The sequence below is a fragment of the Eublepharis macularius genome, chromosome 11 (genome assembly GCF_028583425.1).
Source record: "Eublepharis macularius isolate TG4126 chromosome 11, MPM_Emac_v1.0, whole genome shotgun sequence".
In the NCBI taxonomy this organism is placed as follows: domain Eukaryota; kingdom Metazoa; phylum Chordata; class Lepidosauria; order Squamata; family Eublepharidae; genus Eublepharis; species Eublepharis macularius.
This window is the reverse complement of record NC_072800.1, coordinates 35,138,139-35,160,640: the sequence shown is the minus strand read 5'-3', so window position 1 is coordinate 35,160,640 and position 22,502 is coordinate 35,138,139. Positions and strand designations below refer to the sequence as shown.

The 22,502-nt window shown below is 40.6% G+C and overlaps 1 protein-coding gene across 1 annotated transcript in view; it reads right to left on the bottom strand.

Moving 5' to 3' along the window:
* CPNE4 (copine 4) overlaps positions 1-22,502 on the bottom strand; it is a 197,303-nt gene that overhangs the window by 16,732 nt on the left and 158,069 nt on the right. Inside the window, exons 8-10 of the mRNA XM_054991399.1 lie at positions 21,106-21,192; positions 17,361-17,420; positions 10,039-10,172 (exon numbers count right to left, since the gene is read on the bottom strand). Coding sequence (XP_054847374.1) covers positions 10,039-10,172; positions 17,361-17,420; positions 21,106-21,192 — 281 coding nt within the window. The remainder of the gene's footprint in view (positions 1-10,038; positions 10,173-17,360; positions 17,421-21,105; positions 21,193-22,502) is intronic.

Here is a 22,502-nt window from a genome sequence, read left to right as displayed (position 1 = left end):
ATGGCGACCCCAGCAAGGGGCTGTCAAGGGAAGTGAAAAGGAGAGATGGCTTGCTAGAGCCTTCCTCTGCAGAGCCTTCCTTGGAGGTCGCCCATCGAAGTACCAACCCCGCTTAGCTTCTAAGATCTGACAAGATTGGGCTATGCCTTGCTGCCTTCCCTCCCGCATAGATCATTAAAAGAGAACAGTTACATGAGTCCAAGAAAGCCTCTTCTAAGAAGAAGCTCCCAATCAATTCAACTTCTCATATTCAGAACCATCTCTTGACAATAATTAACTGTGCCTCTAAGTTCATTCTTGGTACTTTTTAACTTAAAGAAGTCTGCGTAAAATAAGTGATTACAAGTTTCACATATATATGAATATCTTTTGGCCCTCAATCAATACATCTATCCTTGAATCTATCCTTCTGTGAAGTTAGAAATTCCTGCCATTCTCAGATGTGCTCTGCAGCCGGGCACCTTTAGAGGTTAGACGGCTCTTCTAATCTACATAAGGCCATACAACTGTGTTACTCCTTTGCTTCATGCCCCTCTAGAAGGTTGTTCTATTCTGGGCCTCCAGGCTCTCTTCTTGGCCTGTCTAGCTGAGGTGCCAGGCTAGCCCTGTTTCTGTGTGTAAAGACATCTTCTATGATCTTAGTCAAATTTAGCAACTGTTCTTTATTTCTCTCCAGATCCATGACAACATGCAGTGTGGTAAAATGTAATAAGTTCCATTGAACTCAGTGGGATTTACTGTCAAGTAAGTGTGCACTGAATTGCAACTTTATAAGCTGAATACTGGACTGTATTTAAAACACATGGAAAGCTCTGCTCAAGACAAAGGTCAATCTAAGTCAAGCATTCTTTCTCCCACAACAGTCAACCAGATGCCACCAGGCAGCCCACAAACCCAGGAAGCCTGTGGAGGCAAAAGCCCTGCCCTTCCATTACCACCTCCCACCAGCAGCTGATATTAAGGACATACTTCCTTTGAATCTGCAGATCCCGCACCATGGCTAACAGCTGTTAGGAGAGCCATCTTCCTCAAACTTGTTAATTTCCTCTCAAAGCCATCTAGCAACCATCTTGTGGCAGCTATTTCAACAGACTAATTAGGACATGTATGAGAAAATATATTTTTAATCTGTTCCTGCATCTTTTGCTTATCGGAGTCATTGGGTTACCCAAAGTTTGAGTAACATGGGAAAGGAAAAAAAGCTCTCTCTGTCTACTTTCCTCCCACAATATATAATTTTATAAACTTCTCCCATGCCCTGTTGTCTTAGATACCACTTTTTCCAAATAAAAAGGCCCCAAACTATTTTGAATTTCTTCCTAAGGAAGGTGCTTCAACCCATTGATCATAACAGTTCTTTTTTATTGTTTCCTGTGCTATGATATAATTTTCCAGATAGTGCAACCAGAACTGTATACAATATTTCAAATGTGACCACACCAAAGACTTATACAAGCTCATCATAATGTTGGTCACATTATTTTCAATCCCATACCTAGGAAAGGGACAGAAAACAAATATAGCCAGATCATAATGTATAATAGCCATAAAGGATGAAAGAATATTCACTCATACAGATATAAAACAAGTGCTTTCCTATCGTATGTGACTGTTACCCTCTGTAGAATGCGACTCCTATGCAATGCACTTCCTATGTAAAATGCAGTGCTTTGTATTGTCACATTATGACATACTGACAGTCAGTCTCAGAAATAAGGGGCTAGCATATTTTACATGTTAATGAAACGTTCTTTACAAGCAGTGTGGGAAACAATGTAGGTAGTGAAATTTAATTTTATGTTAATCACCTACTGCCTTTTCTTTGATTGTGCTCATGGAAAGAGGGAAATCCTGTTTAATAATCAGGAACTGGTACGTAGAGAGAGACTAAGCACAAAAAGAGATCAAGAAGACTGAAAACTCTTGTGTTCTACCAAAGAGGAATCAGAACAGGATTTAGTCACCCATTTTAAAGTGGAACCCGTTAAAATACCAGAGGCCCCAATTATTCATGCACGAGAGCAAAATTGTACAGCAACTTTGGTGTATTTACTTAGGTGATAAAGCAACAATGGAATCTTATTCTGTACCAAACCTAAAAACACACACATGAATTGCCAACTCTAGCTTGGGAAATTCCTGGAGATTTGGGGGCAGTGCCAGGGGAGGGTAGAGTTTGGGGAGGGGAGTAAGCTCAGTGGGAATGTCATATCACTCCCAAGGCAAGAGTCTTTTTACTGAACCTGTGGGAATCTTTGGAATTTTGAGAGAGGATGGTGAGTGCAACCCCAAAATGGCTGCCACAGGAGGTGGAGCCAAATACAATACCTCTCTGTTCACTTTGCAAAAGAATTGCAGAAGGGAAATAAAAAGAAAGAAAGAAAGCCCAGAGGAAGGAAGGGGGAAAGATAAGGGAGAATAAAAATAAGTAAAATCTGAAGGGGAATGGAACCACAAACCTGAATGTTGACAAGAACTCCTGATCCTTCAGCAGCTGCTGCTATTGCACCCATAGAAAACCCTTCATTTGAATGAGGGCAGCCAATAATAAACCTTCCCTTACAAAGGAGCTGCTTGTTTTCTGAAAAGCTTGGCAGGCACCAGGGGAAGTACTGGCAGCTGCCATGGGGCATCCAAGGGTAGCAAATTGGGAACCCTACTCTACAGTTTCCATTTCTGTTAGCCGCTATCATAAAGTTGCCAGCTTCAAGTTGGGAAATTCCTGGAGTTTTGGGGGTGGAGCCTGGGGAGGGCAGGATTTGGAGAAGGGAGAAATTTCAGATGGGTATAATACCACAGACTCCATCTTCCAAGGCTGCCATTTTCTGCAGCAGACCTGATCTCTGTTGCCTGGAGATCAGTTGTAATTCTGGGAGATATCTAGCCACCACCTGGAGGCTGGCAACAGGTTATCATATACCATAGTCTCTGCTCTCCAAAGATGCCATTTCCTCCAGGGAAAGGGATATTTGTATTCTAGAGATCATTTGTAATTCCTGGAGAACTCTGCCCCACCCTGGGATTTGTTTCCAGTAGCACCTTTGAAATTAAAAGATTTGAAAATATTGATGGTCTGTAAGGTGCCATTGGACTCAAATCCTGCTGTTCTACTGCAGACCAACATGGCTAGCCACTAGACATGGGCACAGAATGGGAAAAAACGAACCACGTGGTTTGTGGTTTGTTCATTTTCACAGAACACGAACCTCGAATTGGCCAAGCTTGAGCTGGTTCTGAACCAGTTTGAGCTTCGAGGTTTGAGGGAACCCAGAATGGGCACCTTCATGCTCACAGCCAAACTAAACAAGACATTCCCAATGTCCAATAACCACCAAATTTGCAGGCGACCTAATCCTCACTGTCCTCTAAAGACCCCCCAAGTTTCAGAGAGATTGAACCTTGGGAAAGGCATGATTCATGAGTCCCCCCTCCTGTCATTTTCTCTTCACAGTGGCAAAAACTGGAATGTCTGCTGGAAGCTACTTTGAGGGGCTACAAACTGATCTTCCCAATGTACAATACCACATTTGCAGGAGACATAGTCCTCACTGTCCTCTAAAGACCCCCCCAAGTTTCAGAGAGACTGAACCCCGGGAAAGGCCTGATCTATGGGTCCCCCCCCTTTCTGTCATTTTCTCTTTGCAGTGGCAAAAACTGGAGAGTCTGCTGGCAGCTACTTTGAGGGGCTGGCCCTTTTCTTGGCTGGATGGGTTGGAGTGGGAGCTCTTGAGTTTGCAGGGACAGCTGCCAATCAAGCGTGGAGGCCTCAGATTGGGGGCAACCAAAAGACTGCCACCATTGCCTGGGCAATGGATTGAATGGTGCAAAGTGTCTGGCTTCCTGAACCAGCAATAGATCGGAATGGAACAGTAGGAAAAGTCATTTGTTCCGTAAAAATGCAGATCCGCAGAACACGTTTCTTTGAAAATGAACCAGCTGTTCAGTTCGGAATTTTGTTCTGTGGTTCGTTTCGTGCCCATCTCTACTAGCCACCGAAAACACACCCCACCTTGAGATTAATAACCCTGACGCACATCCCACATTCATTTTTATAAAGCAGAAAAACAAAAACAGTGGACCTGAAAGAAGTTCAGATGGTGACAGTTCTATATATAGTTCAAATGCATGTGAGATAAGCACAGTGATAATTCAACAGCAGTAATAGGTGATATAACACAATCTTCAAAGGTTTGTGAAGATAACGAGCTCTTCAAGAGTTCACACTAAGTTTTGATCTGTAATATTTGTATTGCTACCAGCTGATCATGCCTTTGTTTGGTTAATGGCTTAGAAGAGTTGGCTGATTTTATTTTACTGAGTGTTAACTGTTCTGGAAAGTATTTATGGAAGATTAGTGGAGGTGACCTTATCCAGTTGAAAGAAGGGGAAAGGTGTGTGCATGAAGGGCAACTGCTGATTTTTAAGAAGTTAGATCTCATTTATCAATTTAAAAAAACGTTCAGTTCCTAGTGGGATAAAATATGATAGGTAAAAAGCAGAAGGGATTTAAAACAAAATCCTTCCACATAGAAGAACACATTTTCATCCCGAAAAGAAAAGAAAAATCAAATCTGATGGCTAAACGAACAGATGTTTTAGAAAAGCACAAAACTGAGGTTATACTAGCATAGAAGAATCGATGAGATTTGACCTTAAAGAACCAAACCTTAAAGGCCTTAAAGAACCAAACATTAAAGAACCAAAGATATGCTGGTCTGTACATCCCTGGTCCTACCAGCTGAATAACATTTGAAACTGGTGGGGGGGGCAGAAGCTGGGTAGGTTAGGGAACATGTAAACCTGATGGCTGCTCATCCCCCACTCCCCAGCAAAAAGCCTCTATGCTCTGTGCAGGCTAGAACTCCCAGTCGGATAGCTACTGCTGAGATTCACTCCAAGCCCAGCCCACATGAACCTTCTCTTTGGAAGGTGAAAACATCACCATGTTCCCACTAACAGCACATTTTGCGATGTCTTTCCCATAATGCATGGCTACTTTCAAGTGCATCATCTCACTTTCATTCTTCATAATTAAAATACACCTACAGATACTGCAAAAATGTACTGAGATGAGATAGCTGTTGTGTAGCTTGGTCTCTCAACGGTGGCAGATTTCTACATTGCATGATAAATGTTTTTTAAAAAAAGAGATTAAAATATATGAACTAGCTTTAATTACTGCTCTGTCAGTTTTACATTAAAACATGTTTTACAAATTGTTCCTGAGGTGCTTTGGGGAAGTGGAATCTGCTGACTATGAAGAAATGTGTTTCTATAATTGTGCTGTAAGAGCAAGGAGAAACTGCAAGTTATCTTACCTACAAGAAGAATAACTAATGAAAATGGGGAATACATATACCCTGAAGGTAAACATGGAGAAGCATCTATTAATGAATTAACTGAAGAAGCTGAATGCAAATAGCTTACCTACCCATATATTTCACTGATAAACCTTAAAAGAAACCACTCTGCTTCCCACAAAGCTCACAAACAAATTCTCAAATATGTAAGCTAAGCACAAAAATACAGTAAACACCTAGTTAAAAATATCAAGGCCAGTAATAAATGAGGGGAGAACAAAAAGAGAGAGATGTAGTGGTTGTTATTTAGCAAAGTCACTGATCTTTTCATATTTAATCAAGTTAATTGGCATGATCAGATAAAAACTTTAAGCTGCTTGTTCTACATCCGTAGAAACAATGTACAATAATTTTGAACACAATTCAGTCTTCATCTCCTTTCTGTACTCCTTCCTCATCAACAGCACACCTAAGCCATGTACAAGGTATATCGCTAAGCTAAATTTAAGTTCTGAGTTTTTTCACATTAGCTGTCTTACGATATTGTCAACATTCTGGAACAGGTAAAACTCATCACAATTTAGAATGCTGGTGAATATTTCGTGACTTTTCAGTGGATCAGCTAGGAGGTTTGCTGGACCCAGACCTCCTGGTAAATAAATAGGTGGCAGTAGCAGCCTGGGCACCTTTCATCAGCTTTGGCTGGTAAGCCTGCTGCAACCATTCCTGGACAGGAAAGTTCTTGACACTGTAGTATATTCCCTGGTAACATTTAGATTAGATTAATACAATATGCTCTGTGTGGGGCTACCCTTGAAGACTGTCCAGAAGCTACAGTTGGTACAGAAAACTGTGTCCAGAACACAGACTGGAGTGGGTCATAGGGACCATATCATTCCATGTTTCGGGTACCCACTAGAGATGGGCACGAACCAAAATACAAACCAAAATTTGTCACGAACCGGTCTGGTTTATGCTTCCCGAACTGGTCCGGTTCGTGCTTTGTGAACCAGCGGTTCATCAGAGCACATTTCCCACGAACTGCGACGAACTTTAGGCTGGTTCATTTGGTTTGTTTTTTGGTTCGTCACTGCAGACAGCCTGGCACTGATCAATCTGTTTCCTAGGCAATGGAGGGGAGGGACTTCTGCTGACCTTGGGAATGCCCTGGGAACGCCCCTGGAAGTGATGTTTGCATGAACTAAACAAACTGGTTTGCGAACTGGGCAAAGTTCGAGGCAGTTCATGATTTGTGAAATACGACAAACCACAAACCACGCAGTTCATTTTTTTCCAGTTTGTGCCCACCTCTAGTGCCCATGTTCCCTGAACCTAGATAGGTGGCAACCTGAGAAAGGGCCTTCTCAGAGTCTTTCTATACGTTACTAGGCACCTAGGGATGCTCAAGTGAACCTCATTTCATGCGTCCCCCCCTCCAACTTTCCATGCACTCGATTGCACAATCACACTTCAGTTTGCTCCCCATGAGTACATTCACACGTTTCATATCAGTTCCTCCTCAAATGCTAAAAGTATTCCAGTTTCCCCCACATCCATTCATTCAAATGCAGATCTTGACACCTTCTCACACCTTACAAAAATGTAAATTGGTAATGTACACAGCAAAAATGGAGCTGAATTGGTGCTTTGCCCTTCAGAATCACTTGCAGATGCAGTCACACAAAGGGAGCTCCCGTGAAAGCAGCATGAAAGCAGCATTCCACATGCACTGAGCAAGAACAGCCTGCACGTGAATTGTGAACTACACATACAATTCTGCACTTGAGCATCCTCCTGGGTACTTAGTAACGTGTAGAGAGACTCTATGTTGCGACACTGAATCTTCGGAACTCCCTCCACAGGGAGATTTGTATGTTTCCCATTATTGTTGCTACCACCAGAGAGTGTTTTTGTTTTGCTTGGCACTCCCTCACTAATTCTCATTCAACTTCCACTCTCTGTTTTATGCGCTTATATCATGTTTTATTTAATTGTATTAAATATTTTATATTCATTTGTATTTTAAATGCTTTTTAATGTCTGAAATTTTTAATATTTTTTTTTAAAAAACATTTGCTACCTTGGGGACCCTGAATTGGATGGAAAGGTAGCACAGAAATGTTTTTAATAAATACTGCTAACACAATCTACCACAAATTTGGTACAATTTGGAAATGAGAAAAGCTCTACTCTTTTCATTTTATATCAGGCAAGAAGTCTTATCAGAATAAATATGAATAAATAAGTTCCCTCTTCACCTAAATAAACATGAGTTTTGTGACACCTTAAATATGAAGTTTTTCCCAGCAAAAGCATTTATGAACTACAGTTTGTTTCACCAGAAGCTGATGAAGTGGGCCCCAGTTCAGGGAAAGCTGATGCTAGAATTTTAAAAAACTCCAGATACTTGCGAATCTTTAAGGTGCCACAAGATTCCCGTTTTTTACAGCCAAACTAGACTAACACTGCCTCTGAAATAATTTTCTTCATGTAATAATGTATAATTTATTTGCCCCCACACCCCAGTACTTTTCTTTGGGAAGAAGGTCATAAAAACCAAAAACAGACAAATAAAAATCAAACATCCCTTCCCTAAAGACAGGTTGAGCCCACATTATTGTGTAGCATAAAGCCTGCCAAGAAAACACACTAAATAAGACTAATTGCAAGTTGATCAACTGGCATGTTTAGGCGCGCATGTTAAGAAACTCATATGCTCCTCTGATTTTTTAATTCCACTGTCAAGTTTCATCAACAAATGGGAAATTTTGTCACTTTGTCTTTGTTATTGCTGATTAATACTCATTGCTACACTTTCTTAAATTTATTATATATTATATGTATGAGCAAGAAATAGAGAGGAAAGTGGTAGCAGCTCGAAGAAAAAGTATGCAAATGAAGCAAAGCACAGTCACAACGACATCACAGGATAAGCCATTGTTATAACTTTACCCAGGATGCTCTGTGCTCCTTTTCCTAACCAAGACACCTTCTTGGTGGCAGGAGTTTTAAAAACTGAGAACTTTTTTATTGACTGGAAAATGTAATTCTTAGGATGATAAACGCACCATATGGTTGTATGGACAAAAGAAGGAGCAAAGGCATTCAATAGTAATCAGTTCTTACTCTGGCCCTTTGCTGGCACACACAGAATGGCACATTCTCGGGGGATTTCTTTCCAATTTACAGGAGTCCCATTTATGCTACTCTAACACAGTGTTCCACTCAACTCCTTCACTTGCCTTTGAAAGAAGGTTTCATTACCATGCAAATAGCGGTCCTTTGAAGCAAGCTAATTACTGCACCCTGTAGTGTACTACATGGAAGACAACAGTAAATGCCTCAAGAATGATCCAGAAGGCATAATCAGCATCAGGCTGACAAGGCACTCACTGTCAATATGATAGCTGACATTTCTGTCTGGGTAAACATGTTCATGGTTCCATCTTTGCCATATGCCGCCATACATTTCAGGAATGCATGGGGAATAACATCTCTCTGCTCTGAAGGGGTACCCTGAGAGAAGATAACAGAACCTTGATCTGTCCATCCAGTAGAGGCTGTAACACTAATCAAGGAATGCAGAAAGATCCAATTGATGCAAGACTTGAAATCAATGACATTGGTCTGTATGCAGGATTCATATTGTTAAGCAGTGTGTGAATAAATAAGCTTTACACAACCACTTTTCATAGAGAAAACAGAATGCCTGAAACTTCATTAGTCCACTCTATTTACAATGAGTTAAACTCTGATTGAATCAGGTAAGGCTATCTGATAGAGATTTGAACTTCAAAGGAGAAGCTTTGGGACCAAGACTGGAAAAGCTACTGTTTTAAAGCACACATATTCTCAGGTAGTTCCAGCCGCAGACCTGAAGGTTTCCTTCTGCCCCCGACAACACTGTACATAAGATGTGAAGAGGTTTTAAAACATATGCATGGGGCTTGAAAGAGTGGATAGAGCCCTCTCCCAGAATACTAGAACTCTGGGGCACCTGTTGAAGCTGATAAGCAGTAGATTCAGGCTGAAACAAAGGAAGTATTTCTTTAAGACAATGCATAACTAGCCTGTGGAACTCACTGCTACCAGATATCATTGCCTCTAGCTTAGATTGCTTTATAAAGGAATTATACAAATTCAAATCCATTAATACCTACTAGTGATAGCTAAATGGAACCTCTATTCAGAGGCACTATACTTCTGAATACCAGTTGTGGGGGGGGGGGGACAACGGAGTAATTTTGGGCCCTGTGCTGCTACTTGAGGTCTTCCAGGGCATCTGATTGGCCACTGTTGGAAACAGAATGCTCGACCCGTTGGACAACTGGTCTGATCCAGCAAGGGTCCTCTTATGTATATAAATACAAATGGGGGTTAGACTCATGTACATTACATTTAAGACATCAATGTGATAGCAGCAGGGGCAGAGGTAAGTTGGAGGAGTGGATACAGTAGAAATTTCAAGTCAGTGGTTGGGATCCTGGAACTGGGAACCTAAATTTCTGAACTTGATTTGTGAGCAGGAAAGGAAATGTGCAATCTAGATCTCAATAGATCCAGTTTAGGCTTGAGTCTTACCTGAAGCCATACACAGAACTCCATTGCAAGAACTCTTAGAAATTGTTAAAGAAATAGATGCAGAACTGCAGAAAAGCCACCAAGAATTACGAAGTTTATTACAGTATCTGAGTGCTCTTTAGAAAGCCATGTTAGAACAAAGGCGGTTATCTTTCACCTGTCATAGTCTTGGCAGATCTCCCCAACAGCTACTAGTGCCTTTAAGTATTCATTCGGTTGATAGGGGTGGATATAGTGAAGAGAACAGCTGTTCCGGGGGTCACCATTGGAAGCTGTAAAATCTATGGCTACCTGGAAAAGAAAGAGCAGAAGAAAAAGTTGTACAGCTTCTCAGCTATATATTTTTAATTTTTTTAAATTTTTAAAATTATTTTATTAGTGCAAAACATAAAAATATAAAAAAGCAAACAGAAGGGGGAAAAGGAAAACCATGCTGGCTACAAAAACGTGATTAGCAAATCTCTGCATAAGTATCTAAAAAAGATTTCTACATATAGCTTCTCAGTTATATGCCTTCGTGAACCCCTTACACACTACCACCCACCATAAACCTCCCTCCACAGGTTTGGGACTTCATGGACTGTTGATAGCAGGGACATTAACATGAGCTGGTATAGATATGGCATTTCAGAAATAAAATAGACATTTTTTTTCTTTCACAACTCATGAGATTATATGTATAGGTTTTATAAGTTTGTCCCACACTCAGAGAAATAATGCTTGGCCATTTTCTAGCACACTGCTTCACTTGTTTGCCTGAAATTCCTATCTGATCAAATGGTAATAATAATGAAAATGATTGTTATGAGCATAAAATGGAGGAGAGGAGAATGATGTAAGCTGCTTTGGGTTCCCATTGGGGAGAAAGGCAGAGTATGAATGAACGAACGAACGAACGAATACTTTGTAGGAATTGGACGAGACAGGGTTTGGGTTCTTTCCTGTTCAAAGGCTGTTTGAAAGACATTTATGGCAAGATGCAGAGCTGAACTGTAGTTCAACTTCACCTGATGTCCACCTAAGCACTCTAAACCAGTGCTTCTCACACTATCTGATGTGGTGGACCTGCAGGTTTTTTCCAGTGTGCCAGGAACTGGTGGTACCACCTTTGTACCATATTATTATCATACCTGCATAGGCACATAGCACATCAGATCAGAAAAGCTAACATTCTTCACTGTATTAATTGGATTTGGAGTGTGCATAACAAATGTATTGCACTCATAGAGATGTTCCCATTTAAATATGTTGAAGATTGACCAAAAGGCTGTGTGTACATGCAGATAGTATGAAACGATGATTATTTATAATCCAAGAAAATATTATTTTAGTTATTTTAAATCTCAATGAATAAAGATGTTAACAAAAATAATATACATTTAAAAAGATTGAAAAGATTGTTCCAAATGACAAATGTATATAGATTTGTACAAGCAGAGTCCTTGCTGAACAGCGGTGGTGGCCGGCCCCGGGGCAGGTCGCCTCACTGAGGTGCTGGATAGCCTGGACCCTGGATGGGTCAGCTCACTGAGCCATAGCACTGCCTGTCCCAACCTTGGTGGTGCTAGGCAAGAAGGAAAAGGTACAGAAAATAGTTTAGACTTTTTGTTTTGGGGTGGGGGAGGGGGTAAATGTAATATGTATGAAGATACGTATGTACTGTAGTGCTATGGCATAATTATCAATATTATATGTGGCTGAAAACTGATGTTATTGGTGACATTATTGACTGATAATAATTCTTGGTGGAATTCCTGTGGGATTTTAAAATTATGCGATTGTTTCCTGAACTTGCTGTGGACCAGCAGCTGATGGGTTACAGACTGCCCCCTTTCCCGGGACCATCACTTTGAGTTGCAGTGCTCTATAAACATCGAGACTGAAGGATTCTCTCCCACAAAGTGAGAAATCTTCTTGTGATGAAGAAAGGCTTTTTGCTGAAGGGAAAGAACTCCTTCCATCCAACTTGAAGAGGCTAGGTATGGTTATGACATTATACTTGTAGGTTCCCTACAACACCTTACAGGGTAAAAAAAGTAAAGGTAGTCCCCTGTGCAAGCACCAAGTCATTACTGACCCATGGGGGGATGTTGCATCATCATGACGTTTTCTTGGCAGACTTTTTACGGGGTGGTTTGCCATTGCCTTCCCCAGTCATCTACACTTTACCCCCAGGAAACTGGGTACTCATTTTACCGACCTCGGAAGGATGGAAGGCTGAGTCAACCTTGAGCCAGCTACTTGAACCCGGCTTCCGCCAGGATCGAACTCAGGTTGCGAGCAGAGCTTGGGCTGCAGTACCGCCGCTTACCACTCTGTGCCACAGGGCTCATCCACCTTACAGGGTATTTGGGAGTAATTTCCAAAACAAAATGCAAATTTAATCACATCTCAATATACCTGAATAAAATTACAGTTTAGGGTTATTTGTTTCAACAAAACTTATCACAGTAAAACAAATGAAACACACTGTCTATTCCAATTATATTACAATGTTCATTTGTCTAATTATAAGTTCTAGGCAATCAGAGCTTAATTTAATCTCCCACACTCAGGTGCTTTCAGGTTAACACATCTGTCTAGCACAAAACCATTGCAAAATTAAAATGTTCTGTACCAAAAATACACACACACATGTATATATGTACTCCAGACAGTTTCAGATGCTTACATGCATTTTATCACCATAGCTTCAACTTTGTTATGATTATGGTAATAGTAGTAATTCATATTGCATTGTCCTTACTCAGATAATTATATAAGCTAATTAACCATCTCCCACTTTTTGTTTTTTTACAGATGGTAGAGAGCCGGAAGGTAAGCCATGAGGCAGATCTAATGAGCTTTGAACAGATTTTGGGAGCTGCAACACTATGCCCTTATTTTTTTGAGAAGTGAGAGGCATCTGGCAGTAAAACAAGCTTCACTTAACCTTTCAGAAATCGTTTCTTCTTTTTTTTTTACTTAGAGGGGGGAGGGATTTCTCAGTGTTTTCTAGCTCAGTGAATACTGGACTACATCATTGTGGAATATTCTCAGTGAACCAGAAGAAACACACAAGACAAATGGTATGACTGCATGAACTGGAATAATACAAAGGGAGTAAAATGCAACACTGCAAACAATAAAAACATGTTTATGGATGAATAGCAAAAAAGTTTCTCATTGATCACAATGTTGTCCTTTGTGTATTATCATCCATGTAGTTTCTTTTAGTAATGCTGCTGCGATAGTCCAGTGTTACCATTTGGGTTTTCTATTTCAGATCCAGAACTTTTGTGGCAATGGTACATTTTTTTTGTATCTCCCAGTTTGAGGGGCCCCAGTGGGCAGAATGAAGAGTTACAATGAATAAACCTCTTCGAAGATTAGGAAAAGAAACAGAATTGGTTGGATAAATGTCCATCCTAAGGATCCCTTATCTCCCAGGAGCAGCATTTCATGGAGATCAGTGAGCTTCAGGGGAGGCAGAAAAACTCCATTACATACAGGGAGAAGTGAGGATCCAGCCAATGTATCTGAGGGTGTCTCCCTATGTCCCCTCACTCAATATTGAAAGACTTATTAAAAGTAGAGATTTCCCATGAGGAATCAATTAATTTGATAACTATAGCTTGTCGAATGCTACATTTTTATCTTAAGTTTTTAATAAAGGTTATTTTGCTGCAGTTTTATGAATAGGTATCAAGAAAAGAGAATGTCTCAACCCAAAGGTCATGCCAAAAATCAGATTGAATGAATGGGATCCCAAAGAAAATCTCATGCTTCTGGAAAATAGAAATGGTTTTAGAAAGATTTTTTGCAGATTGTTTGATAACTTATTGTATGACCTAGGTAAAATTATACTATTGTTTTCATAGACCAAAATGATCAATAGATGCTGCAGTCCATGTTTACTGCATGGTGTTATTTATCCTTTACATGATATTATAACTTAATTTAGGCAGAAAGCAAATTCAGCTGAAACCAGAGACTTTTCTGTTGGGAATAATGGACAGCCAGTGGGGAAAAAGCTTTAGAACTTTGTTTTTATACTAAGTTATGGCGACAAGAGTACTTTATGCACAAAAGTGGAAAACTCCAACATTGCCTACAGTGGAGGAATGGTGGACAAAAGTTTTGGAGTTTGTGTCAATGGCAAAACTTACTGCATTGATTAGAGAAAGGACATTAGTTAACTTCTTGACTGAATGGAAACCGTTTATAGACTTTTTGCATGAAATGGATAACAAGGATTTGATGACATCTGGATTTATGGATTAAGAAACATGAACAATAGAAAAAAGAGGGGTTTTGTGACTAATCTAGAATAAGTGTGACTCTAGAAATGATATATACTTGTCGCGGAGAAAATCAGAACTCAACCTGTAGTGTAATTTTTATTTTTTTATTTTTAATTATATAGATATATGTATTGTTGGTGTATCTTATGTTTAGAATGTTGTGTTTTTTCTTATTCTCTATGTTTATTGTTTATAGTTTATAGCTATTATGTTATGGTTTATAGTTTAAATAAAGAAAATTCTACCGGTAATTTAGGCAGAAAGCATGGAAGGCTTTGCAACTCTGCAAATAATCAGATGTGTGGATGTACTCTGTTTTGAAGATGTTATAGCATGAACTGCTTTGAGGTTACTTCCTTTCTTAAAAGGGAAATATTGTAATAAATATAATAAACCAGACTGAAATTTGATACCTTAAGTAGGTTCATACTGATATGCAACTACATAGTGAGACATGCAGTATACATAGATAACCATCAGTATATTCAATCCTGTTCAAATAAGATGGAGGAAAGCAAAGAAAAAGTTCACTGATGCAATATCTTTGCAGCTGGGGGTAGCTATATCTAATTTAAAAGACATTTGTATGTTTTAATAGTTTCATTTATTAATGAGGTCTGAGGTAGAGACTGCTTTTCCTGTGAAAAGAATGGATAAAGCAAAATCATTTGAGATGCTTCTTACCTACTGTAAAAGTCACAAATGCAAAAGTCACAAATGTTATAAAACCTGCCAGACTTTTTTTAACCTAAGACCATAACCCCCTGATAGATTTAGGGGTGCTCCCCTTGCCCTTGAATCCCCTTGACCGTTTCTTCTATATGTGTATAGTGCTATCAAGTCACAGCAAAGTTATGGTGACCCCACAGGATTTTCAAGGCAAGAGATGAACAAAGGTGATTTGCCATTGCCTGCCTCTGTGTAGCAACCTTGGACTTCCTTGATGGTCTCCCATCCATGAACTGAGCAGGGCCAATGCTGCTTAGGTTCTGGATTGAGCTAGCCTGGACCAGGTTAGCCTGGGGATTTCCTCCATATTATATGTCTTTCCAATGGGTAGCCTCCAAGTTAACACCATTGTATTTCCAATGGGTAGCCTCCAAGTTAACACCAAGTTTTCTGCAAACCTGTAGAAACTCCCAAGTTTGCAGGAAAATCCCAGCTTTTAAAACAAAAGATTTAAAAACAATAACAACATAAGCCATCAGGGTGTTTTGTGCAGATACTGCAACTCTGCAATTAAAATAAAAAAAACAGAATGCAGGCAAGATAACACAACATTGCTTCTTGAGCTCTTGGCCGCCATTTTGGGGCTGCTAAGCAATCCCATATTAAACTGACAAAGCGCCTCCCCACCCCCCACCTGCACTTCAACTATAGAGTAATATGGAATTTGCTGAAGGGTTTAGGATCCTTGTCAGTGCATCCAGTGAATGATGTTTCAGTAAATGCATAGAAAAAGGACTACAAATCCCACCAACAAATTCCATGCAACACTTTATCTGAGGCAGAGGGTCTTGGTAATATTATATGGGGTTGCTTAGCAACCTCAAACTGGCATCTGGAACCTTGTGATATAGTCTTGTATGATCTCAGCAGCCATTTTGGGGTTTCTAGGCAACCGTAAATACCAGAAAGGGGTGGGAGGGGAAAATGGAAGCTCTGGGGGGAGGGATGAAATGGAGCAGTAAAAATTAGAGAAGTAGAGACGGCATGTGGAGAGAGGAGAAGATACAGGGGCTGTGAGGAAAGGAGGAGAACTGGGACGCATCAGAAGAGGCAAGCAGGGGAGAATGAAGCAAAAAATAAGGTGAAAGGGAGGGAAACAAAGAAATTTAGAGGGAAGAGAGAGGAGAGAGAAGAACTAGAGCTGAAGCTAACAGCAGGAAGCAGGGGTAAGGGTGGGCGAAGTGTGGAAAGAATGGGACAGCAGTGAGTTCTGGTGGGTGTCTCACTTGTATATCACCATTGTACAGATCTAGGTGTAAAGTTTCCCATAAGAATCCTGCACCATTAAGGCAGAGTGGGATTTTTTTGTCCTTTTTTTGTCATCACACAATGGCTTTGGTCAACCTGGAAACTCTTCCCGTATAGCCCGCATTCGCTGTTTCTGCCTTGCATGCTGCCCCAAATGGGATGGTTCGAGGTTCTACCCCTCCAAAAAAATGAGGTCATGAGGACAAACAGATTTGGTTTTTATTTACCAGAGATGTTCCTTCTAGCCAAAAATGATGTGCTCGCAAAGGATGTGCAGAGCATCCTTAGTACACACAGCGTGGTACTAAAAAAGCTCTCATTAGCTCTTCAAATTAGCAGGTACATCATACCATAGCTTTTTGTTCACAAACCCATGCTTAGCATCTTCGCTTCCCTCCCCTATCAAATGGCCTTTCAGATCACAGCTGCATCGTATTGTCTACATGCTGCTCAAACTCAATGGAAACGTAATTAATTTGAAAACAAAAAGAGAGTGGGCTGAGTTAGGAGTAACTTCAGAACTCTTGCACCTGGGCTCCCAGAAGGACTGTTTGTACAGAGGCCGATTCTTACTCAGTTCTAAGAATCCTTCGGAACTATGATGCATCTTTTTGTCTTGTCACAACTCTTGCACAATCACTGGTTTTTAAAATTTGCTACCTGGAATCATGTGAATGAACTTTAAGCCACAGGGCTTTAAAAATATTTTATGCCTTTGCAGAGGCTATGATCTCAATGTAGATAAACTGTAGCCATCTAATTCATATCAAGACTGCACAGTTGGGGAAGAAGGAATTTAACCCTTTTACCTCTGCACAGGTTTATAGTTCAAAATTACGCTTACGGGACAATCATGTTCCTTTTAAAGAAAAATTATCCATTTTTCCTTTAAAAGGCTAACAACAAACAAGAACAACAACATTAATAGCAGCATGGGAGTTCATATACTTATCCCACATGTGAAGAAATACCTCCTTTACTCAAAAGGGAGATGACCGTGAATGTAAGATGACCCCCCCCCCCCCGCCCATGTTAAACACACACACACAAACACACAATTATTACTGGACATAACTGTAACTTTTATATGAATGTAAGACAACCTCTTTTTTTCTTGATGGCATACCGGGGGTGGGGGGGGAGGACTTAGTCTTGTATTTGAGTAAATACAGTATCTGGCATTGTGAAAGGGTTCTATCTCCAGTTAAAAATCACTTACTGTAAACTGTATTTGGCAGCCACCCATGATGTAGTCTAAGAATGAATGCATCTTGTGAATCTGGAAATATGAGAGAAACTCAGATGAAAATGGCATACTCTTAAGTACTTCTTTCTGTACTGCAAGGGACTTCTTTAAAGAAATTTTACGTAAAACCAAAGAAAGCATTAATCACCCCTCCCCAAGCCTTTATGGCTATGTATTAGAGAGAGGATAGCTTTTTTTCCTCCCATGTTATTGCTAAGAATAATGGAACTTATTTTACAAAGAGACGGAAGATGACACCACTCTACATGCTGCTCATCATAGGCAATGGCTTGTGGTTCAGTGATAGCACATGGGATACATACCTCTTCATGTCACTGTAGGGAACCACCTCCAACTTAAGCCCTATCACAATGTTTCCCTCAGGATTCTCTCACTTTATTGAACTGGGACATGGGCATATATAAGAGAAGGGTGGTCATTAATAATGTTATGAGCCATGCAATAGCTGTGGTGCCGGCACTCTTGTATTCCTGCTTGCCGTTGGTTAGAGAGCATTAGAAAAAGAGGAATGGAATGGGATAGCAGTGGAAGATGCCAGAAATATCTTTGATTTGGCATCCTTCCCTTTCTAGACAGTCAACATACATAAAGTGGTAGTGAAGTCAAAGGGCATTTGGAAGTGTTCTCTCTCATTGTGCTTTCACAGCAAAATATCTCTTGCCGTTTTAAAAAAGCATGCTGACATGATATTGTGCAATTTCCAACTTAAGGCAATTCCGCACATCCTGGCATAGAGCTATACTCGTGCAACAAGGGCATCTTCCCAGTGCAATTTCTGACATCATCGTGCCTCGAGAGCATCATCGAGGCGCGATGACATCAAAAATCGTGCCAGGAAGATGCCATTGTTGCGCAAGTATAGCCCTATGCCGCGGCGTGTGGAATTGCCCTTATTCACTCACAATGATTTCCTATGAAATTATAATCCATTTACGGATGGCCATATTTCATTAGTATCCAGTCTCACTAACCAACAGTGCATTCCTAAACAGAGTTGCAACCTTCAAAGCCCATTGAAATCAATGGAGAAAGGTGTAATGCTTCCATAAATTGTGCAGTGAATCACAAACAATGCTGCAGTCTTTTTACAGTTTTGTAAATAGTACCCAAGATTTTAAAGCCCAAGAGAACAATCCACAGGGAAGTCTCCTGCACAGACCCTACTGTAACAGATGGGAATGGCTGCTATTGTATACTCCCATTTCTTTCAGTGAAGGCACACATGGAAGAGCTTGATGGCAGATTTTGTCCCAGATCCTCAAACCATTCTTTGCAATTCAGAATCTAAGGTGCAAAAAACCCAGCCACGGCATAGAGATTTGTGACCAGATTTTCCTAGTGTTTTTTAAAGGTTATATGGGGGTCTGGATTCAGAGCAGAACTGCAATTGTTTTTGTTGATCAAAACTCTGTCTGGAAAGAACAAAAAAAAAGGATAGGCAACATCTCTTTGCCTGTGCAGGACTAATCACAGCATAGGGTGGATGACTGAAGGATGCAAGTATTGTGGGAGGGGGATTCTTCCTTCCTCCTGGTTGTTGGGGTTCTAACAGAAGGCCTACGGACAAGGACACAGCTTAACTAAAGAAAGCGCGTTAATGGTTTACAGAAGAATATAAAAGATATGGAGAAAGAAACAGAGCACCCAGTATATAGGAGATTACCATAAACCAGGGTTGCAGCTAATACAAAAGAAATAAAAGGCAAGGGTCTAATCTGCAACTATACCCTGAGCCCTACCAAACAGACCTGGACATCCCTTACTGGGATGGGTGTTTATCCTTGGCAGCAGGGGGTGGGGGGAGGATAGACACACACCTGCCTCTAGGACCTTCTCAGCTTCACCTTAGGACAACCACCTCCTTCATCTCTCCCAGTATGACAGGTTTTTATCAGTTAAAAAAACAAACATTCCAAAGAGGTGTGATTCCCCCCGCCCTGTTGGCTTTATAGCTCTATCTTCCCTGCTTTCCCAGGGCACTATTAGAAAAGTGGATCACAGGCCAGCTTATCTGAAAGAGGCCTGCAGATAGGGGATCTTGTCATGACAGGAAGGGTTCAACTCCTTTTCCCACCATGCCACAGTTTTGTTCTGAATCAGGACCCTGGCCAGCAACAAACAGCCCAATCAAAACATGGCAAAGATCCAGTTACAGATCTCCCAACATCTTATCTGATTTGACTCTGTGGTCCCACACACTGTGGGTTTTCCACTGGAGTCTCCCCCAACTGCAGTGATTCTTTTTGTGGCTTCCACATGACACTGTCATCCCCTTTCTGGGTGTAACCCTTTTTTAGTCTAAAAAGGGCTAGGTCACTGGTCACAAGAGTATGGCTGCTCCATTTAATCCTGAACTGCTGTTTGCATAAATAAAAGTATTATTTTAAGGTGAGGGAGAAGTAAATGAGGGAAATAAAACTTGGAGTTTCAAATGAACACTGCTGTCATGTATAATAAATTAAGAAGCCCCAAATCCACAATGAGTGAGTACTTTAGTTCCAGTTTTTAAGCTCCCACTCACACACTCCAAGGAAGTGTAGAAGCAGGATGGAGAATGTCTTCTTTATGGCTTCTTTATTCCTCATTACAGAGGAGACGCTTTCTCAGAAAGGGTCACTGTTTGTCTCACCTCCCCCCCCTCAAGGATCTCTCTTCTTGGACGTCCCTCTCCCAGATCCTTCCTTCTCCTCAGGTCTTCCAGCTGCCATTCCCCAATTACCATCCCCCAACTGTCCCACTGCTAGGCAACCACTCCTCAGCTTCTTTGTAAAAACCTCTTTCCTTTGGATGGCAGTTTTCTTTCCCTTCCCATTATCAAATATTTTAGAAGGCATAAATGGGTTTTTCCTGGCTCCTCTGAGGGTTTCCCCAAACCTGCTTGGGTACGTTCTTTCCTGAAAGATCAGATGGGAAGTGGGTTTGGGGAAAGTGTGGATGGGAAGGTGTGGATTTTTGCACCTCTCCACCCTCATCTGGAGTAATTTCTCCATGCACATGTCACCCTCCCCCCTACAGCTGACAAGTTATTGGCCAGCAATTTTTTAAAACAGCAGCAGATATATTTCTATAGTGTCCTAACACTGTAGTGATATTCCTAGTGCCAAAAGAAAGAAAAAATGGCAAAAAGTCTGCTGGAGACAAGAAGGAAATGAAGGGTGAGAGAAGAAAGCAATGAGAGCAAAACAGGGAATCACCCCCATGTAGAAGTGGCCTTAGTGGTTGGAGTGCAACCGCAGGGATACTGATCAATAGAATTATGAGCACACATTGAAATGCATTTCTTTTGCTGGTTAGCAATGCAGGTTTTGTTCCATTGTAATGAATTTAAAACGCAAGCAGAATACTGGTATTACTTCCAGTAAGCAAATATTTGTCTTTGTGTACATATAGGGAATAGAATGGAGCTGCTGGAAGGGTCAACAGCCACATCTCTATACAGCAGCTGTCATCCCTATGAAAATGTTGATCTTCCCTGAATTAGCAACATCATCTGTTATGCTGCTTTTGGGAGTCTCTCACCATGCTTAACCTTCTGCAATATGCTTCAACGTATTTATTTTTACACAAAAATGTCTGCAAAATGTGCACTGCTGACTCCAGCTTCCTTTCCTCAACTGTGTTCTTGGTTTGGCATCTAATTTTTTTTTAAAAAAAATGTTTAAATTTTAATTACAGGAAATTGTTTCAATGACAGCACCTTGCACAGATTAAGAATGACGATGCCCGAGTTCTTGTAATTCTTCTTCTTTACTTTGTATTTGGGGTTTATGCACTCCCACTGCACCTGTGAAAACACAAGCCCCGGAGTGAAAACCATTTCTTGTATGAAACTGAATAATTCATTTGGATGGCATAATGTGTTCTCTGCTAATGAAAACAAAGCAAGAATCATGCAAAACAGCCCAAGCCAAAAGACACATATCAGAAAAGAATCAGATCTAGTCCATCCTCTTGTGCAAACATCTCCTTCTCAATATGCAAGCATTATTTCTCTTAGCAAAGTTATTTGAAAAACATCAGAAGACAACAACCGCCTTGCTGGAAACGAGGAAAGGTCCACTTTGCCTAGTATCCTGTCTCCAGTGGTGGCCAATCAGATGCTCCGGAATGCTCAACAGCAGGGCATGAATGAAAGAGCCATGAACCATTCACTGTCATTGCCTGCCCCAGCCTCTGGTAAGCAGAAGTTTGCGGTCTCTGATCTGCTCAGAAGCAAAATGGCATCTGAGATGGGTGGTGGCTGTCACAGGGGAGGGGGCTGCGCAGCAATCTGTTAACAACTTGTTCTTTACTTTAGAGATAATACTGGCCAGACACTTTTAGGGCCAGGGGAAACCTTCTTGGTCCCTTGTATAAACAAGAGAGCCATTGACAACCTTCTTCCAGATGTCTGCAGATTCTCATATTTCCAGCGGCTCACTCTTTTTGCAGGAAGTTGTGGTGGCATAGGGTATTAAGGACTGCCTGCTGCAGAACACGGCTCAAGATCCCTGGCACTTTCCACTTAGTTTAGCACCGTTGTCTAAACCAAATTGATAAAACCAACATAATCGGTCACAAGCCTTCAGTGAGATAATATCAATGAAATTATCAGTTTATGCATACAGTCAGGCTACTGAGAAACAAATTTATATTGAAATGTTACTGGGTTTGGACATAGAAACTACTTGAAGTATGCCCTTAAAACAGGGTGAGGGTTGTTTAAACTAATGTTTTCTACCACTTTTGTAAAAGTGATTTAGGCTTCACTCCTCTAGCCAGTTAAGTAAAGAATGCTTATTTTTTAAAAGACATCGCTGTCCCATTGACTTGTAAATCCATCAATGTAAATTTGTTTTTCAGCAGATTACTCTTATGTATGAAATGTACATTTCATTGATATTATCACACATCGGTGCTTGTAATCCATTAGTGGATTCATCTGATTTTTACAAGCTATTAATCTGTGTTAAGCTGTTTAAGAAGCTGGAAAATGTTCCTTGGAGGGTAAATAATCGACTACTTACACCAAGGAAGACCCATTAATGCTGGATTCTCAAATTGCCTGAAATGACAATTTACACTTAATCAGCTCACAGATATTCCAGTACCCCC